Source organism: Oenanthe melanoleuca, chromosome 11 (assembly GCF_029582105.1).
Source record: "Oenanthe melanoleuca isolate GR-GAL-2019-014 chromosome 11, OMel1.0, whole genome shotgun sequence".
NCBI classification, from domain to species: Eukaryota; Metazoa; Chordata; class Aves; order Passeriformes; family Muscicapidae; genus Oenanthe; species Oenanthe melanoleuca.
Window position 1 is genome coordinate 5946438 of NC_079345.1, and position 18435 is coordinate 5964872.

Below are 18435 nucleotides of genomic sequence, written 5' to 3' on the forward strand. Positions count from 1 at the left end.
TCATTTACTGACAGAAGCAAGAGGTAAAATTCTGGAAATCCTGGTTTCCAGTCCTATACTCAACTTGTACAGAAGCTTATCTCAGCTTAGATTTTACAACATAGGCAAATACATTTATCACAGGGAAGAACAAAAAAGCAAGTTCAGTGTTGAGACAAACTGTATTGAGCTGATAACAAATAAATCAATTTTGAGGTTTTTACCTCCTTTATCAATAGCACTCTTACAGATCAAGAATTTTCTAACAAGAAGCTTTGACTGCTGACTATACAATTTCAACTTTTTTTTTTTTCTTTAAAGCACGTGCCAGATTATGCTTACTGGTATAAAAACAGCATAAATTCACTTCCTCTGGATTTACACTGCTATAGCTAAAATCCGTTTCTAAAGTCAATAAAACGGGTTTAATGAAAAATAAAATTTAAAAGTTACAATAAAAACAAATGATTTTCCCATAAAAATGTGGTGATACATGTCAAAGTACCACAGCTGAGACTACAGACAGAAGTATTATTCTGAAATCAGAGGGACTAACTAGAATGAGATTCTCTTAAAGGCAAGTGAGTGTATCAGAATTTATCCCTGCTATGAAGCTTGAAGTCGCAAAGTTGCTTTTTACTGAGAACTTCTTTTTCTCATCTCACATCACTGACAACAGCTCTTGCTGCCCCTGTGCAGTCTCCCCTGCAAACTCCCCAAATGCTCCTGCTCTGTGCTCCTGGAGCTCCATCCACACTCCTGACATTTCTGCCCTCCCCTGACCCTACCCCAGCTGTTCCTGTCTCAGCCCTGTCTCCTACAATGGTCCTTGGACTCTGCTGAAGCCTCATCTCCAGCCCTGCCTCTGCTCCCACTGGATGACCTGAGACACCCTCTTGCCTTTTCTGGGCTGTTCAGGCAAATCCTTATCCCCACCAGCTCAGGAGTGGCTGCACAGCTGAGCTTGGTGCTCTTGGCCTCGGGCTCACCCTCCCTGCTCCTGCTGTAGCACTGGTACATCTTCCAAACATTAACATGACACATCACCAGTGCTGCCCTTTCTCAGCAAAAACCTCCTGTGGAGCCCTTAGTGTGCTCTCCTGGCTGCTATATTCTTTCAAGAATTCCCAGCTCTTCTAGGAGTCAGATTTCTGATATAATTCATTCTATCATCCCAACATGAAATAAAAACACATCTTCATTTCCATCCACACTGAGACCAATTCAGATTTATTAAGGCTTCCTTGATATTCAGTGATGTCTTATAAGCACTAAATCATCATGAAAGCTCCATAAGCAAGATGCTGCAATCCCAAAGAAAAAAAACAAAAAGAAAAAAAACAAAAACAAAACCCAATCAAACAAGAAGCCCTCTGAGAAGAATACATCTCCCACACAGCACAGCTCTTTCTAGAGCTGCCCAGGATGAGCACTGTACATCTACTGCTCCTTTTCCCTCTTTGGGTGATCAATCACATCCAGCAACAAGAAGAAATGGAAACACATTCTGATCTCTGGGCTTCTGGGATGGCTTGAAAACCTGCAGAGCCCTCCTCTCATGCAAAAACAAAACAATAACAATGAAAATGAGCTCCAGCTTTTAAGATCCTCACTCTAAGGACTGGCCTTAACGTGTCTGTGGACTCTTTCCATGCTATCATGATAGAAATGATTCCTAACCAGCAAGAGACAAGGACTATAATTACATTTAAAGACAGCCACAGATGTATGTTTGTTCACTATTCAACAGCATATTAAGAAATTAAGTTCTGGAATGTTTTCTTTGGTTCTCTCAGGAAATTGTCCATACATTGTTATTTCTGCTTTCCACAGCAAAGATTTTAATAAACAATTCTGCAATTTTGCTTATAAAGAGTATAAGAAATGGAACAGCAAAGTGTTCATTTTCTCACAGTGAAATTGTCACCAAAGGAACCTGAGAGATGTTTGTATATATGGGGTTTTATTATACGGACTAGTTGGAGGTTAAAAAGCAAAAATCACAGCAACAGAGGAGTGTGTTTGTGTTTTCCAAACTTGGGTCCAGTCAGTGGAGAGCTATACCTGTCAATCCCAGGACATTTGGGGACCTTTAAGCCTTTGAAACCAGGCTGAACTCATCATGGGCAAAGCCAGTTGCCTACTCCATGTCACACATCCATAAACCTCCTTATCTGAGACTGAGTAACTTGGCAGAGCCATGTGCCTGTTCCTGGCCTGATTTCCCTGGCAATGTAGCACGAGCAGTTTCCTGGGGTTTTCATTATCTCTGCTGCAGGAAGAATACTTGAAGGGGAACATGGCAAACAATGACAGAGAACACCCAGAGACATCAGCAATTCCAGCATACACAACAGTGACTTTTGTAGAACTTCAGATGCTCCAATGACCTTCTGATAAATCAGCAACACAAGGGCATTACTATTGCAGAGTACTTACCACAATACTTACTCCCCTCCAGTGTAAAAATCTGTATTTAAGCTTCCCTGAGAGGTGGCTCAAAGTATTGGACACATTTGACGGGTTTTTTGTATTTAAGAGCACAATCCTTTCAAACCTTCACTGCAAGGAAGCAGAATTGCTTCCTGCTGTATCTCAGAACTTAGGAGCTATTTTAAAGGATGTTTTCATTACACCAGAATCAGTCCCAAGTGCTCAAAAGCCTTCCAAGCATGACACTTTTTGAAAATTGCTAATAGATTTTACGCTTTATGGTATAATTAACACAGGATGTAAAATTGTTAAAGTGTCAGAAAGAGGGAGTCAGATGTATTTTAAGTACTTCAGGAGGCAGCTCAGCAAAGGTGTTGATCCATCAGAAGATCAAACTGCTGCTGAGAGCATCCTCCAGTTTCCACAATTGTTAATCGAAGGCAGGAGCCATACAACAAAACCAATCCAGAGTGGTAATGACCCTGATGTGGAGTGAAAGGGCATCGAGACATCAGCACTGGATAAAAGTGAAAGCTTTCAGAAAATGTACCTAGGAAAGAAAAAAAGGAAATTTGATATTTTGCAGCCTTACTTCCAACGTGATCTACCATAACTAAACTCGGCTGAAAACAGGACATTTTAACAATTTGATATACCCTACAAAAAACTTCTCTTTGCTTCTTTTTCCTCACACAGAATAATGAGAAGAAAGCCATTAAAAGACATTCTGGAGTTTAATAAATGGCAAAAAGAGGGGGTTGGTCAAATTTTAATCTGTTTGACCATGCAAACTGTATTGAATCTGATAATGTTCATGAGAGGTCTACTGAGGGACTTGCATCCTGTATGAATTATACCCAAGGCTCTTAAATTCATTTGAATGCATTAATTCCTAGCCTAAATCACAGAAAAGTAATATACTGTTATTGTATTTTCCAGTGTATACTCCAGCATAATGCACAAACAGAAGAGTAGTTCATTTATATCATGTGGATTCATTAAAAATAAAATCACCTCCTAAGTCTGTGTGTGTTGATTTTTGAGTCACAAACATTCATATTTCCCATGTGTAGGAAAGGAATAATTTTATACTTAGGTGTATTCAAGGCTTTGAACTTGATATACATGTAATATTAGAGAAAGAAAATAAAAGTATAATGAAAGATTCTCTATTTCATGTGTTAGAAAACAATATGTTTTCCTCATTAAACCCTCAGATATAAATTCTATAAACCATGAAATTACCTTTGAGCCCTTACTGAAATAACCAGTTCACAAATAAATGATCCATGCTAGAAGAAAAGCAAAGATTAAAATAATAAGAGAAAGTTATATTTTTTATATGAACAGTCAAAAAAAGAAAAGGAAAGGGAAAAATCCAATGAATCACTACTGAAGAACAGACTCACAGAGGAGAGATTCTGCTTGAACAGGTAATCCTGAACAATTTCATTCAGCCACACTCTGAGAGATGCATTCATCATATGATCCAAGATTAAGAGGAATAAACTCTCACAGGAAATCGAGACAAATTTGGTCAAGGGAAATACTTGCACATCTTTTGTTCTAAGTTCCACCAAGCACCATTTTTTCCATCCTTTAACCAAATCAGTACCAATTAAATGTTTCCTTTTTGGGCAACCCTTCATTCTGCTCCTTGAGCAGCCTCCCCAGTTGTCCATTTCAGCAATAGTTTTTGCTTTGGAGAGCAAAAAGTTAAGATGACAGTTAGAAGGTTGACTTCTCTGAAGAATGTAAGGCCAGTTTTCAAAAAAGTCCCAAGCTCAGAAGCACTGAATGCCATTAAATCAGTCCTACCAAAGCAAAGTCAGATTTGGTTCATTGGGAAAGAGATTTCCCCATGGGATTTGGTGGCCTCCAGCAGAAATGACCATCAACTGCTTTCCCCTCAAAGGCACTTCTTATTGCCAGGGATGTCACTGGAATTATTCTCCATTTCCATCCCAGTCCTCACCAGTCCCACCCCAGTTTTCCCAGTCTTGCTCCCTCACAAGGTCTGGATTTTCCTCACAAGTCCCTCAACAAGGAAGCCACAATCCCACTCTTTTTGGGATACTTTTTGCAGCATTTCACTGCTCTGGGCAGGCACTTTGTGGCAGTCAGGTACAGTTCAGGCTCTGTGGCTCTCCAGGTGTGCAGCCCCCAGCACACACTGCCCAGCACAGGAGGCACCTTCCAGTGCCAGCACTGGCAAACCCCAGGGGGTGGAGAGAAGTCCTTACTTAACCTATAGAAAAGGCCTTACTTAATCTATAGAAAATGGACAATAAGCCATCATTTATTGCATATGCTATACTGCATTTAAAGTGATGGGTAGTGGTTTTCTTTTTTTCTTATAGTATCTTTCAAAGCATTTTACCAGGGCCACAAGCAAAAGCAGATTAATTTTAGAGATATGGAAACTCAGGAACAGAAAAAAGAAATTACTGCATTAAATTAATTTGGATTTCAAGGGACAAAGTGCAGGCTCTCTGAGGGCAGAAACACAAACAAGAACCCATGCCCTAAATATCTTTGAATCTAAATTAAAAAAAAAAAAAAAAAAAAAAAAAAGCAAGCAGAAGATAAGAAAATGTTTAGCATGTGAACATATGAACAGAAGACCTTTTTGCAATATGAAACAGAAAGAGGGAGGGGAGCTGCTGAGGTGCAGAACCATGACAAGAGAAGGAGTGGAGAACACAAAGGTTGGAGCTCAACCCCAGCCAGCACAAGGGACAAAACCCTGAAAGCAATCAGAGAACAGGCTGATGTCACTGTCATCAGTGACAGAGCTGGTTCTGCTTCTTGCTTCCTGCTGTGCCAGCTTCAGCCTCTGGCTGACCCCTCCATTCAGCTCCTTTCCCCCAAAAACATGTGCTGGGGAAAGGCTACACTGCAGGTCCCCAGGGAGCCTCTCAGGCACAGCTTTGAGTCCATGGAGCATTATAGAAGAGAAGTCATTATGCCTCACTCAATTAAAACAAGGGGCTGCAAGCATAATTGCCTCTATTTTTTAGAGCTGCAGGGTATCATCTGCACAAAACAATGGTGATTCTTCAGGTAATCGAGTGGCAAAGCTTTAAAGTCAAACCCAGCACTTTTTACCTGCTCTGCAATAATACCTAAACTCTAGGAGCAAGACTAGATTGGGACATCTGTTTAAAAAAATAAATATAACAACAAAATCAAACAAAAATAGAGAATTATGCACTAAAAATATTCACTGTGTAGTCAGCCTATTGCCATTCCCTTAAAGTGCAGTAGCAAATGTCATTCATATGTTTTGGACTTAAAATATCAGAAGTGGAAAAGCTTCCAATTCTTTATTTAACTTGGAAATCGTTGACAGAAAGGCAAGCTAGTATTCCTGAAAATTTACTCAATAAAAATAATACTGACTCTTTTTCTTTCCACTGGAAGTTTAGATACATAATGTCAGGAGGACAGGAAATTTTAAGACTGAATTCTGAACCTGTCAAAATAAGCACCTATATATTGAACACAGTGGCAAACTCTTAAATACTCTTTTTAGAGTATTTAAGAGTCTTTTGTACTTTGCACATATTTCCAATAAAACCACTTTCAAGCCAGCCCCAGTCACAGACAGGAATTTAAGCACATATTAGCAGCCCGCAGTGGGCAAATGTTCAAACACATTACAGTTTTAATATAATTATAATTGTTGAACATGTTCAACCAATTAGCTACAAATATTCTGTTTATCTGAGATGCTGCCAAAAATTGTGAGCAGCAGTCAAAATAACATGATACTGTCGTCCTTCTGCAAAGAATAGCACTAAATCAAAGACAAAAACATATGGAAAAAGCCAAAGCAAATATCTTATCTGATATTTTATAAATCATCAAATACCATATTTTAAAAATTTTGCTCATACAAACTGCCACATATATTTATTTGATAAATTCCCATTTTAAAAGTTCATGTCACCTACTAAAACAAAAGGGCTTCAAAATAACTTGCAGCACGTTTCTCTTATGTCCAGGCCCCAGACATCAGAATTCCACAAAGCATAAACAAAATGCAGATAACTGAGAAACACCAGCTAAAAGCTGATGTGCCTTTAGGGTTAAGCACAAAATCATTTGATTGCCTGCTTTTCTGCATCAACTGCACAAGTACAGAACTATTTGAAACAAACAGGTGAGTCTAACTTACGAGAAAAAAAAAAAAAAAAACACTACAATTTGTCTTTAAGAAAGAATTATTAAAAACCTGGGCAGCACAACTCCTATTTAGACAATCTGCAGTGCTGCAAAAGCACTTTTTTCAGTGGTGTCCCCTAAATAATTAAGCTGTTCCTTTTACCATACTTCCTATATTACAGAAGTCATTTTCCTACAATAAATCAATAACTCATTCCTTATGTCAGTCATTTTTCTCCATTTAACTGAACGGACTAAAGACCAACACTGAAAGTTAGATTACCTTTGAATTATGTGTGTGATTTAAAATTCAAAGTACCACACTAAGGAGCCTTTTAGAGTGGCCACTCTACAGCCTCTTCATACAAACAACCCCACACAGAGCTGCCCACAGCTCTGAGCAGAACAGCAGCTCAGAAATGGTTAAAAATGTGAGCACTGACAGGAAACAGCCAGCACACACCAGAGCCAACATTTCCCTTTATTTACAAAATTACAAACCCAAGCAAGGGGTGAGAATTCTAACACCATCCCCAGCACCCCCTTCGATCAGATTAAGTCAAATTTGCATCCAGTAGCATAATTTATTCAAGCAGCTTCCAGTGACCTTCCTTTGCAGACATTATCAATTAAAAATTTAGCCCCAGGATTAAAATATTTGAAAATTATGCTTATTTCTTAGATAAACCTATGAAAACTAAAAAGAAAGAAAATTAAATACTCAAATATCCATTTCTCCACATTTTAATGAGCATAAAATAGAATATCTTAACATCAGCATGTAGTTTAGCCCAGGTTAAAGGAAACACAGGTTCATTTTACATTAATTTATAGCATAAAACGTGCTCTCATTAGAAATAAATCACTGACAAGAGAATACATGCTATAGACAAGAAAAAAGATAATATGTCAAAAAATGCCCTAAAAAAAATGTATATATTTTCTGCAATTTGCAGAAAAATTGATAATGTTAAGGAAAACAAGTTTCCAGAGGCAATCTACAAACAGTGCAAGCCTGAGAAGCCTGTATCAATTAATTAACTGTCCTGTCTCAAAAGCATAAAACAATCTAATCCATCCTTCAGTATTAAAGGTATGGATTTGTTCACATGGCTCTGCCATCTATTAGCTGTCTGTGAATCTAAAGCACAAGGTGCTGGGACATTTGTATTCTCCAGAGCTAATAACCATCATTTCACTACCTCTGCTATGCTTCATTTTAAGATTTTCTTTTAAAAATTTCACAGGCTGTTTTCCTGCCTCTGATGTTTACCACCAGTGACTAACACAGCTGGACAGCCCCTCTGGTCATGCACTGCCTAGAGCTGTCAAAGAAGAAAATTTTTGGTTCAAAAAACCTTCTTTTTAATTTTTTTTTTAATTTTATTTTTACTGAGTTTTATTTTATAGTTAGGTTTGAGTTCTCACTTCATGCCCCAAAATTAGTAATTTAAAGAAGCGATTTGTGCCAAGACCTCTGATTTTGGGATATGTACAGAATCAGGATTTAAATTTTTTCATGTAGCACACCCTTACAACCAATCACTGATTTTTTATTTGTTTGTTTGTTTGGACTATATAAGTGCAAAAACTGCAAAAAGGTACTTTTTTTAAACACAGAAATTCTCATCTTTCAGCCTTAGCATCATCCCACCAGACTCTGAAGCTCAGCATTACCTGAAGCAATTAGAAGAAACCAAAGTGGCAGTGCAGTGTTAGGTAATGCTTTATCCTCAGCATTCTGGAAGCTCAGCAAGACTCCCCTCAAAGCTGCTCTCCACTCCATTTCAGCTCAGCACCCCGGATCTGCTCTGTACCAGCTGCTGATGTTCCCTGTATTAAACTGAGAATTTGTGAGAAAAGCAAAACTTCCTGCTGTGTGTCAGCTTTGCACGAGAGCACTCGACCCTGGGTCGTGACACTCTTCGGATGCATTTCTGTAAATATTTTTCATTTCAGGTAAACATGGAGGAGGGGCTCAAGAAATTAAGTACTAATTACAATTGTGAGAACTATTAAAATTAATACATTGTAGAATTTTACTTTTATATTATTTTTTACAGTAATGTTTTAGTGAAGAGACCACACATTAGCTTCTGATTTTCATTAGCCAACTGCTTAACTTTGATTATTTTACATATGGAGTATAAAGGAAAACAGCATGACAAGTTAGAATGAATCAGTTTTGTTACAGATCTAGGTTTAATGGGGAAATCCTTGATACAAAACCCATGCACCTGTTCTGGTATCTTAAATTGACCAACTTATGAAAAGCTAAGATTAAACAAAAATTTAACCATTATTGGCTGAATTATAAACAAGGTATAGGATCCATTCTTTATGCAGCAGGACCATAATTCTTCTGTACATAGTTTTCATGAGATCAAAATATTATTTAGCTTTAAATCAAAAGATCTGTTATTTTAGTAAAGTCTAACAATACTCGGAAGTAAAATTCCTCATCTGGGGCTGTAATATTTGCTGAAAAAAACCTACTTCAAAACATTAATCAAATTTTTCGCCTACTGGGCAGCCATATGGTAAAGCAGCATGTGAATCTCACAAACTTGCTGATCTTCTGTAACTGGGTGCTATTAATTACGCTTGCTGCATCCATCTCTTAGATTTTTGCTTTGTGAAAAAAAGTATTTATTGCAACAGCTTTTACAAAACAAGGGAATGAAAATCACAATTGATTAATGAGCTGAATGGAAATATTTCCGTTAGCAGGTTTTTAAAATGAGTAAGGATTAATACCATGGGTGAAAATGAACCCTAATTGTGTGTCCCCCCCACCTCTTTCTGTTTGGCAAGGGGCTGCTAGAGCAGGGTTTCATATGCATTATTCACTGCATCGGCTTTAGGTGATAATAGGGTTTAAATTAAATAGTTCAATGCTATAAAGGCTGAGGACTTCATGTGTTTTAGTGCTAAATTCCTTACTACTAAATTGAATTGTTACACAACAGCAAATTGTATTTGGTTTGGATTTGGGGCTTGTTTTTGTTTCTCAAACACCACTAAGAGTTTTCCTGAAAGCAAACAATTCAGAATGATAGTCTCCATTTTGGCTTTAATTCCTCAGGCCACAGTACTGAGGCTGTTTTGGGATCTCAGCCATAAATCTAGTTAATCATAAATTATAGCTAGAATATAATCCTTGACTCTACAGCCTCGTGTGCCAGGGAAAAGGACTCCCAGGAATTACTGAAAGAAGATTGTAGGGGCTGGGAAGCAAATAAGTTTAAATTGTGTTAGTTCACACACAAAAATCCCAGCCTGGGGAAAGGAGATGTGATACCTTTGGCCACTGCACACACCCAGAGCAGCAGAAGTCATGGCACACCTGTGAAGATTTGCCATACCATATCTTCAAGTTAAAAAGGATGATTTTTTTCTTGCTCTAATCTTCACATTAGTCTCCTCTACAAAACTAGCTTATTTAACATTTGGCAGAGTGTTTGAACTTTATTCAAGGTACCAAGGGCAATAATTAGAAGAAAAAGGTGAGGATTAGTTCTAGAGGGACCAACAAAGTTATCAAAAGCTTAAAACCCAGACTCACTCCTTGTTCCTACTGTAAAAGAATGAGACAGACTGAAAACATGAAACAGCTCTAACCCAAAATATTCTGTGTATGTGAATTATCTCCTCAGACTTGAGAAACAGTGAAATATCAGGAATATTCAAATAATTGTAATAAATTATTATTATGGTGATGAGTGGTATCCCCTCAAATAACTATTACTGGCAGCTTGCTGCAGGTAGAAGAAAGGGAAAACAGTGTCTTGAATATAGAACTAGGACCCACTAGAGTTATTATTTATTTAAAATTACCATCTCAAATACAGCAACTTCATGTGGAAGGAGACAAAGAAACCTTTACAACAAGGCAGACTGCTGAATGATTTAAAACATTACATATTTCCCAGACTCTTGAAACACAACACTCAGATATGCAAAGAGTCACTTCTGTCCTGCCAAGTCACCTTCCTGAACCGTGGTGTAAATTCCCTTGCCTCCCTAAAGTCTTTGTGCTTCTTAGCTTACAGAAATTTAAGCAAGTAATAATCTAAATGGCAAAATATTTAATTATCAGCTACTTCAAATTACATGGCCACCCACTGGATGAGATTTCATTCAGCCTCGTGTATATATCTGTATTCATAAAGAACAGGAGGGAAAAAAATCAAGTGACTTCAAGTGCTAAAGCAGCAAGGGAAATTTTGCATTAGGAAAAAAAATTAAATAGAAGGAAACTATGTTTTTTAACAAACCAAGAAACATATGCTTCTCTGAGCATGATTCTTGTTATAGAATAGAAACAGAAATAATGGCAGTTTCAAAGTCTCATTACTCCTTTTCTCCCTGTTTTGACCCAACTCCAATACAAATTATCTTTATAAGCAATGAACAATGATAAGACAATTCTTGTGATTAGTCTTCAAGCTCTATACCTTTAGAAGGAAAAAGCAGTCTTAAAATGAATATGAAATGTTTAAACAATTTTTAATTAGTGACCCAAAATGTGTGCCATAACTTTTCATCACCTCGTGGGTGATCTCTAAGCCTCTCCTGCATACATTGACTGTCTGCTTAAAAGTTTAAAGAGCTAACAAAATGTTTTAACGAGATACAAATCTCAGAGATCATTAATCAATATGTTCAATGTTATTTGTGATAATTCATCATGACACGATATTAATGGGTTACTGTACCCTTCAGAGGTGAGATTAATGCAAATGAGCAGCCACAATTAACTTTACTGCTCCCAACTCACAGGAATGGACAGATGATTATAAATGACAACTATATGTCAATTACAATATCCAATAAAGTGAAGCTTAGAGGGCAATCTATCTGCTTTTATAGTTCTTGCCTGACATAGCTGGATTTAGCTCAACCCACTGTTGTCACAGTGTAACCACTGCTTTGAAGGAGGGGTCAAAGTTTTAATTTTCTGTTTCTTCAGAAGGAATTCAAATTGTGCATCTAAATGCATTGTCTGAAGGAAAGCTGCAGGAAACCAAGAACAGATGTTGCTTTCTTCATCAGCTGAAGGAAATTGTATCTGTTCACAAATTGCACCAGCAAGGCCACAAAGAAAATAATCTGCCCTGCTGCGTAATATATTTATTCAATTAAAAAAAAATAGAGCCAACATATCAATGCAGCTATGGGAAGGAATTTGGATTTGGTAAATTGCTTTGTCACACACAGGATGCTGAGTCCACTCAGATTAAGGATGCTGGGTGAGGTGAGTGCAGCTTTGTGCACAAACAGATATTGTGTGATCACTTTTTGAGCACCAAGGCTCCTGCACCAAACTGATAAGACTTCACAGGAAAATACCCAAATTTCTAGTGGCAACAAAAGAGCTAGAAACAAAGACTTCAGATGTTCATAAACCAGACAGCTGGCCAGATTGAGGAAATTCTGAAAACATGAGAGATATGATACCTCAGTAAATTATATATTTACCAAAAATGGGGAAAGCAGCTCTGCTAACATGCTCCAATTTTGGATTTCTGCCCTCCACCAGGAAAAAAAAAAAAAAAAAAAGAAAAAAGAAAATCTTAAATTATGATAAGAAGAGAAATATTAGTCAAAACATTGGGGAAGCCATAGAGAGAAACAGCATAAAACACATATTTTGTTTGTTTTGTTTTGTTTTTATAATTTTTCTTGGCAGCATCTTTCCTAGCTGTGATGTCCAATCACAATTCCCAGGGACAGAGATGGGACCTGTGGTGTCAGGGATGGGCCCCAGTGCAGTAACAAATCCTACAGCTACATTTTACACCTACTCATTAAGCTCACTTAATAATTAATAACAGCAGAACCTACAACTTCAGCTCTTCAACACTCCCATAAACTTTGCACTATGCTCAGTTTCTATAAAATCAGATACAAAGGATTTCCAGAAAAAGTTAGCCTGCACCTGGAAGGGTGTTTTGGGATAAATCAAGAGTCCTTGACACAGCAATGGAACAAACAATTCCAATTGTGCAAAGTACCCACTGACCACCCAAATTTATTTGAGAAAAATAACTCCAAGGATGCTTCTTCCTTTCCATTTCTCTTCCTCAACATAAACCACTTGAAATTCATTTTAGCTATACTTAGAAGAAAAATATTGAAAATTTATTCATGATTTATTTTTTAATTATCTTCTCTTTCCTCATACACTCAGGGTCAGATTCTGTGGCTTCTGCTTTGCTGTGAGCAGCACCCAATCCTACAAGGCAGGTCATAGCCTGGCACTGCAGTGAAATCAGGGAAGAAGGAGGAGCAGGGTCTGGAAGAACCTCACCAGCAGCTCCACTGGAAAAATATTCAACAAAAGCCACGGGGTGGTTTGGCTAAGCAATATCTTAGACACTATTTAACCAGTTATATTAGCATAACACTAGATTTTCATCATTCAAGTCATAAGATCATGTAAGTATGTTTATATCTTAATACTTAACTGGAGCACAGCAGGAAAGTTCCTGATTTTCTTTAAAGCAATGTTTTCCAAAGGAACTCTCTCCTCCACCTCATTTTGTTTGATCTAATCATCAAGAAAAATGGTTTTCTGCTGAATAAAACTGCTGACACCATTATCATCGTTTTTTCAACATGGGGAGATAGGAGAAATTCTTTACTACTTCCAATATGGATGCTAATACACATTTTTGTGACTATTTTGTCGATTTCCTGACACAAAAGCACATCCTAAAAAACCATGCCTTGAGAAGAAACAGTTTCCATGCTGACCTCTAAAAATACTGAATTCTACACCTACCCCTTAAAATAATTTTAATTTTATGATGAATAATTAGCCTCAGAGCTAATACTTTAACTAAGAGCAGTATGCCCTGCACATCCTCAAAAATCCCAGATCCACCAGCAGAAATAAGGTTTAATCCATAAAATTAATACACTACACTTTGAGCACAGATAAATGCCAGATAAATTCATAATTTAAACTACATTTGTGTAAGATGAGGATTTCCTTTCGGATTTTTTGTTGTTGCTGATTTTTTGTTGATTGGTTTGGTTTTTTGTTGTGGGTTGTTTTTTTTTTGTTTGTTTGTTTTTTGTGGGTTTTAGAGGGTTTTTTGTTTTAACTAATTAATCAACAAATTTGAGTTGGCTAAATAAAACCTACTTCCAACGCCTCCTATTTAATTGCAGTTTGGCACCAACAAATATATATCAAAATTATAGTATCTCCCTTGACAGGAAGCTCCTTGCTTCCACACACAGTTATGGCTCTCTGCAGAGTAACCAAGAACTGCTGACAACCTTGAACACTGCTACAACAATATTACTATACTTGGCAGAGAAGTACCCTTGCGGCGAGAGAAAAGCTGTAATTTTGACTGTCACTTCACATTACACTAGATATTATTTCACTGTGTACACACACACACTCACAAAACTCTTAACAGACTACAGTTTTCTCACTGCCCAGCTCCTCTATTATAAATGACAATATAATACTGTTGACCTACTGGTAGGATTGCTAATAAAGCCAACATTTAACATCACTGAAAATTTTCTTTTAAAATATAGCCATCATAAATTGTCTTGTCCTGCTCGTCTCAAGCTACTTAAGTAGCTCAAATTTATTTCGGCTATTTCATTATTCATTTCAAAGGAAAGAAAATGTTTTAAAACAAAGGGGAATTATAATTCATTTGGATTTTGATAGCACATTCTGAAATAGTTGAATAATTGCTGGTATTGTAAACTTTAATACCTTCATCCAGAATCTGCTTTGGTAAGAAAGGAATTAGTACAATCAAAAAGACCCCAACAAAATCATCTTTCTAGATTTCCAGTAATAATGTAGGTAGAAAAGTAACAATGGGTGATAAATAACAGGGAGTCAGGAGTAGAGCTAAATTACTGATTTCCTCTCTGGGCCCATTTCTGTAACTACAAAAATGAGTATGGAAGCATTTAATTGAAAAATAAATTTTGAGTACATACAAAGCCCCTACTTTAAAATTTTCAGTGGTGCAAAATGTTCTGTTTTGGAAATTAATATCTTTGTGGCACAATGAAAGGGATATTTTGTTCTTTTAAACTAGATCCAATTCTAATATAGTTTACATCCTAACTTTTTATTTTGAATGCTGCAGACCTTCAATACACAGACTGCTCACTGATTTCCAAACATTTTTGCATATACACATGCAGAATTTACAGAGTAAATTTACTGTACATCAGCAAAAGGATCTCAGTGAAATATGGCCATGATCAAATCCTACAAGCAAGCCTAACAGCTAAAAATCAAGTTTTGCAATAGTCTGATGTCAATTCACTACACCACAAGCAACCCCCTTGTTTTTGCTAAAAGTAAGACAAGATTTAATTAGCCAAACTGGTTTTAAACAGACCCAAATGGAACCTGGAAACAGACTTTACTAAAAAGCACAGTTCTGATTTTACTGCAGTTCAGGCATGCTTTGCTGCTACCCTTGTGTTATTGATATAGTGTTTCAAATGCATTTAGAAAGACACCATCTCACTTGTGCTGTTTAGATAAGGAAGCATCACTGAACCTCTTTGCCCTTCTCCAATAAAATGTATCAAAAATTTCAGCACTGTCTGCTGACCGCACCACATTTAACAAGATTCACAAATGAACCCAGAGTAAGTTTCCCACTGTGACACATTAATAATAAGTTCCTTATCCCATCTATCCCAAGCCATGAATATGTAATGTTATAAAATGAGTCCTTTTCACACAACAGAACCTCAGACGTGAATAAATAAAAACTATCCATCACAAGCCTGTGAAAAATTAATGAGAGTTCTGAGACATAAGGAAAAATTGGTTACTGAGATGATAAGGTCCAGTATGTAAAAATCATGTTCTTCACCAGCTGTAAATTTTATTTTAAAACTTTGCAAAAAGAGTTAAAAAAAGAAAAAAAGTCTTTCTAGAGCATATTTACCATAAGAAAGAGAGAAGGGGAAAATGCTTTAATGGTGAGACATATATCTGAATAACCCAGACAGCCTTTGGAACTGGGAAGGGGATCAAACACCACCAGAACAGGGAGTTACAGCTCCAGTGACAGCAAAGTTGTAACCTTAGATATTTAGAACCACAATGCCTATTCTACTCCTTTTCCCTTCAGAATGGAAATTCCTGATGAAATAAGGCACTATATCTCCCTAAACTTCATTTACTCAGATAAAAGAAGAATGCATAGAAATAAATTATTTTCATTCATGTGAGTGTGTCTTTGCTGTGCCAGTGAAGACTTCAATCTCTCAATATGGAGTAATCTGGTTTGCAATATGAAAAGAAACAAGAATAAAAAAATTTCAATTTTATCAATACATCTTCACAATTTTGCCCCAAAGACCATTCTGATATTTGAGGACCACAAGTGCTGTGCAAGGTCTTCTCCAACCACATCACCAAGAACTGCTGGATTGTCCCCAGGCAGGGAAAGAGTAAGAAGTACTGGCCAAGTCCTTGAAAGACTTTCTTCAACACAGACAGCACTTCCTAACTTTTCTACCAATGGACTTCAGGAAAGATTGTATGATCTACAACCCATTTTGTGAAATGTTAGCCATGTTAGCCTCACAGGTAAAATGAAAATTATGCTTTGTGATACCAAACTAGGTCACCTATTTTTCTCCAAAATCTGTCTCTGCTCACTCAGCTCTCCCTCATTAATTAAGTTTTTCTCTTTTCTATCCCACCATCATTCTCACATCAAGAATCTCTAGGTGTTGCAAACCGTTCATTGTTTCTTCTTTGTTTCTTAATTTTGACAAATAAAAAAGCATTTAACTTCTCTTTGCTCACTTCAGTGACCATTTTCTGTCAACACATCCCATGGTACAGTGGACACAGAGCTTCTCCTTTGCTGGGTGGTGCATGTGTGAAGTGATGGAGAATGTTACTGGCCCTTTCCTTGGTTAACAGGACAGGAAACCATAATGAAAAAGGACAGTGCCAGAGCCCCTCTCCCTCCCCAGAGTAATGATTAGATTTCTCTATCAAGGAGTGGCTTCACTACATCAAAACCTGGTCGAGCAGGATGTTCTATTCTTGGCTTCTTGCAAGTGGTTATGTCAGAAAGGATGGCCTCCAGAGTGCTGTCAGGGGTGTCCATCTGCAAAATAAATTACCTTTCCAAGTCTGCACTGGCAGTGATTGAGTGACCGTGAAGAATTATTTAGTAGTCTTAAAATGCCAGTGGATACAGCTAAGGAACTATTTTTTCTACAAAACTATCATGGTCTCAAAGAAGAAAAGGAAATATGGTACAACCTCCTTGGACTGTTGGCAGGTCCCCTCTACAAGGCTCTACAAGAGCTCAATCCCTGTTCAAAATTCCCATGTTCCAGACAAATGGCCAGACTCACTTTGGGTTCCTCTTGGTCATCTTTACCTTGACCACCTGCCTTTCTTAACTTTAATTTTATGAATTCCCCCTCTTGGAGGGAGGGAGGTGGGGAATATGGGGGCAGAAAAGAATTTTGAAAAATTAAAATTTTTTAAAAATCAAAACACTAGCACAGTCTCATTACTATAAAGCTTTACTATACCATGATTAAAAAAAAAAAATGAGACTGCAGCTAAATCATTTCACATCATTAGCTGTTTTGGAATATCTGACATTTAAGTTCTTTGGTTTTTATTCAGATCTAAGGATTCTCCCATATTTTCAATAAATTTTCTTCAAGTTTCCCCCTTCCCTTTTATTCATGAAATTTCACAGTCTTTCTAATATGTTCATCAGACTATTTATAAGACCTTGCTTCTTAAATAGGTATTAGATTTTCAGCTGGGCCAATGCAGCTGAAGATTCCTTTCTTAAATACCCTCATTGCAGGTTGACCTTTCTTGACTTGATACACACATTTTGCAGGGGAAAAGCCTTCAGGTCCATAATCAGCACACTCTTATGCCCACCACACCAATGCAGAGGAGCATGGCAAAAGCCTGCTAAATGTCTTTGACATATATTAATACTACACTTTGAGGTCAACTTTACATATCAACTCCCATGAGGAAAGGCCAAGTGAGGGTTGATTAATTTTCAGACATATTTTAATTCTAACAAAATGCATCACCATATGTGAGCAAAAGACACTGAAATATATTTTTTATACTTGGGGAGACGGGGAATTAAGAGCACCACTGCTTGTTCTTGGATTCTCTAAGTCACAAGGGACAGCAGTGAAGGACAACCAGAAACGATTTCAATTTGCTATTTCCGTCTGAAGAGTAGCAGCCCCTGTAATGCACTTCCTCTGCTGCTGCAGCATCAACATTCCTCTATATTTTTATGCAATCTATATTTTCACTTGCTTGGCACTGCAGTGGTTGCAATTGGCAGTGCAATAGATGAGTGGGCAAAGCATGAAATTAAAAGATATTCTTCCTGCATTGCGCTGACAGTGCAAAATCTCAGCCAATAGCAGCCAAACCCCAGAATGTTTATTTTTAAACTAGGGCAATATACCATTAGTTCTCAAGTTTAATTCCATTGATTTTCAGGCAAATAACAATAAAATTAACCCCTAGATAGGACAGTCTTTGGGTGATGGATGAGAGTGCTGCAGCGAACACCAGACCTCACACAATGAATTCTCTGCCACCAGACTCCCCCGTGGGACACCCAGGCAGAGCAGGACAGAAGTGATGCTGGGGCCAAGAGGAGTTCCCTGCTTCATCACCTCAGCAAAGATGGATTCCACGACCTTCTGAGAAAAGCCTATATATAATTTTTGCTGAATAGGCCCCTCAGTTAGCAGCAGAATCCAATTTGTAATTTAGCCTTAAATGCACACTCCACAAAAAGCTATCAGGTAAGAAAACACCTGACATGTAGA

The 18435-nt window shown here is 37.4% G+C and overlaps 1 protein-coding gene across 3 annotated transcripts in view; it reads right to left on the reverse strand.

The window, feature by feature from the left end:
• Window positions 1-18435, reverse strand: part of WWOX (WW domain containing oxidoreductase) — a 466335-nt gene that overhangs the window by 398491 nt on the left and 49409 nt on the right. Inside the window, exon 6 of one of the 3 annotated variants that reach the window (XM_056501095.1) lies at window positions 1313-2962. The exons of the other annotated variants lie outside the window; for them this stretch is intronic. Within the exon in view, the coding sequence (XP_056357070.1) occupies window positions 2924-2962 (39 nt within the window). The 3' untranslated portion in view covers window positions 1313-2923. Of the gene's footprint in view, window positions 1-1312; window positions 2963-18435 lie in introns of those variants that run through there. 3 annotated transcript variants of the gene reach the window in all.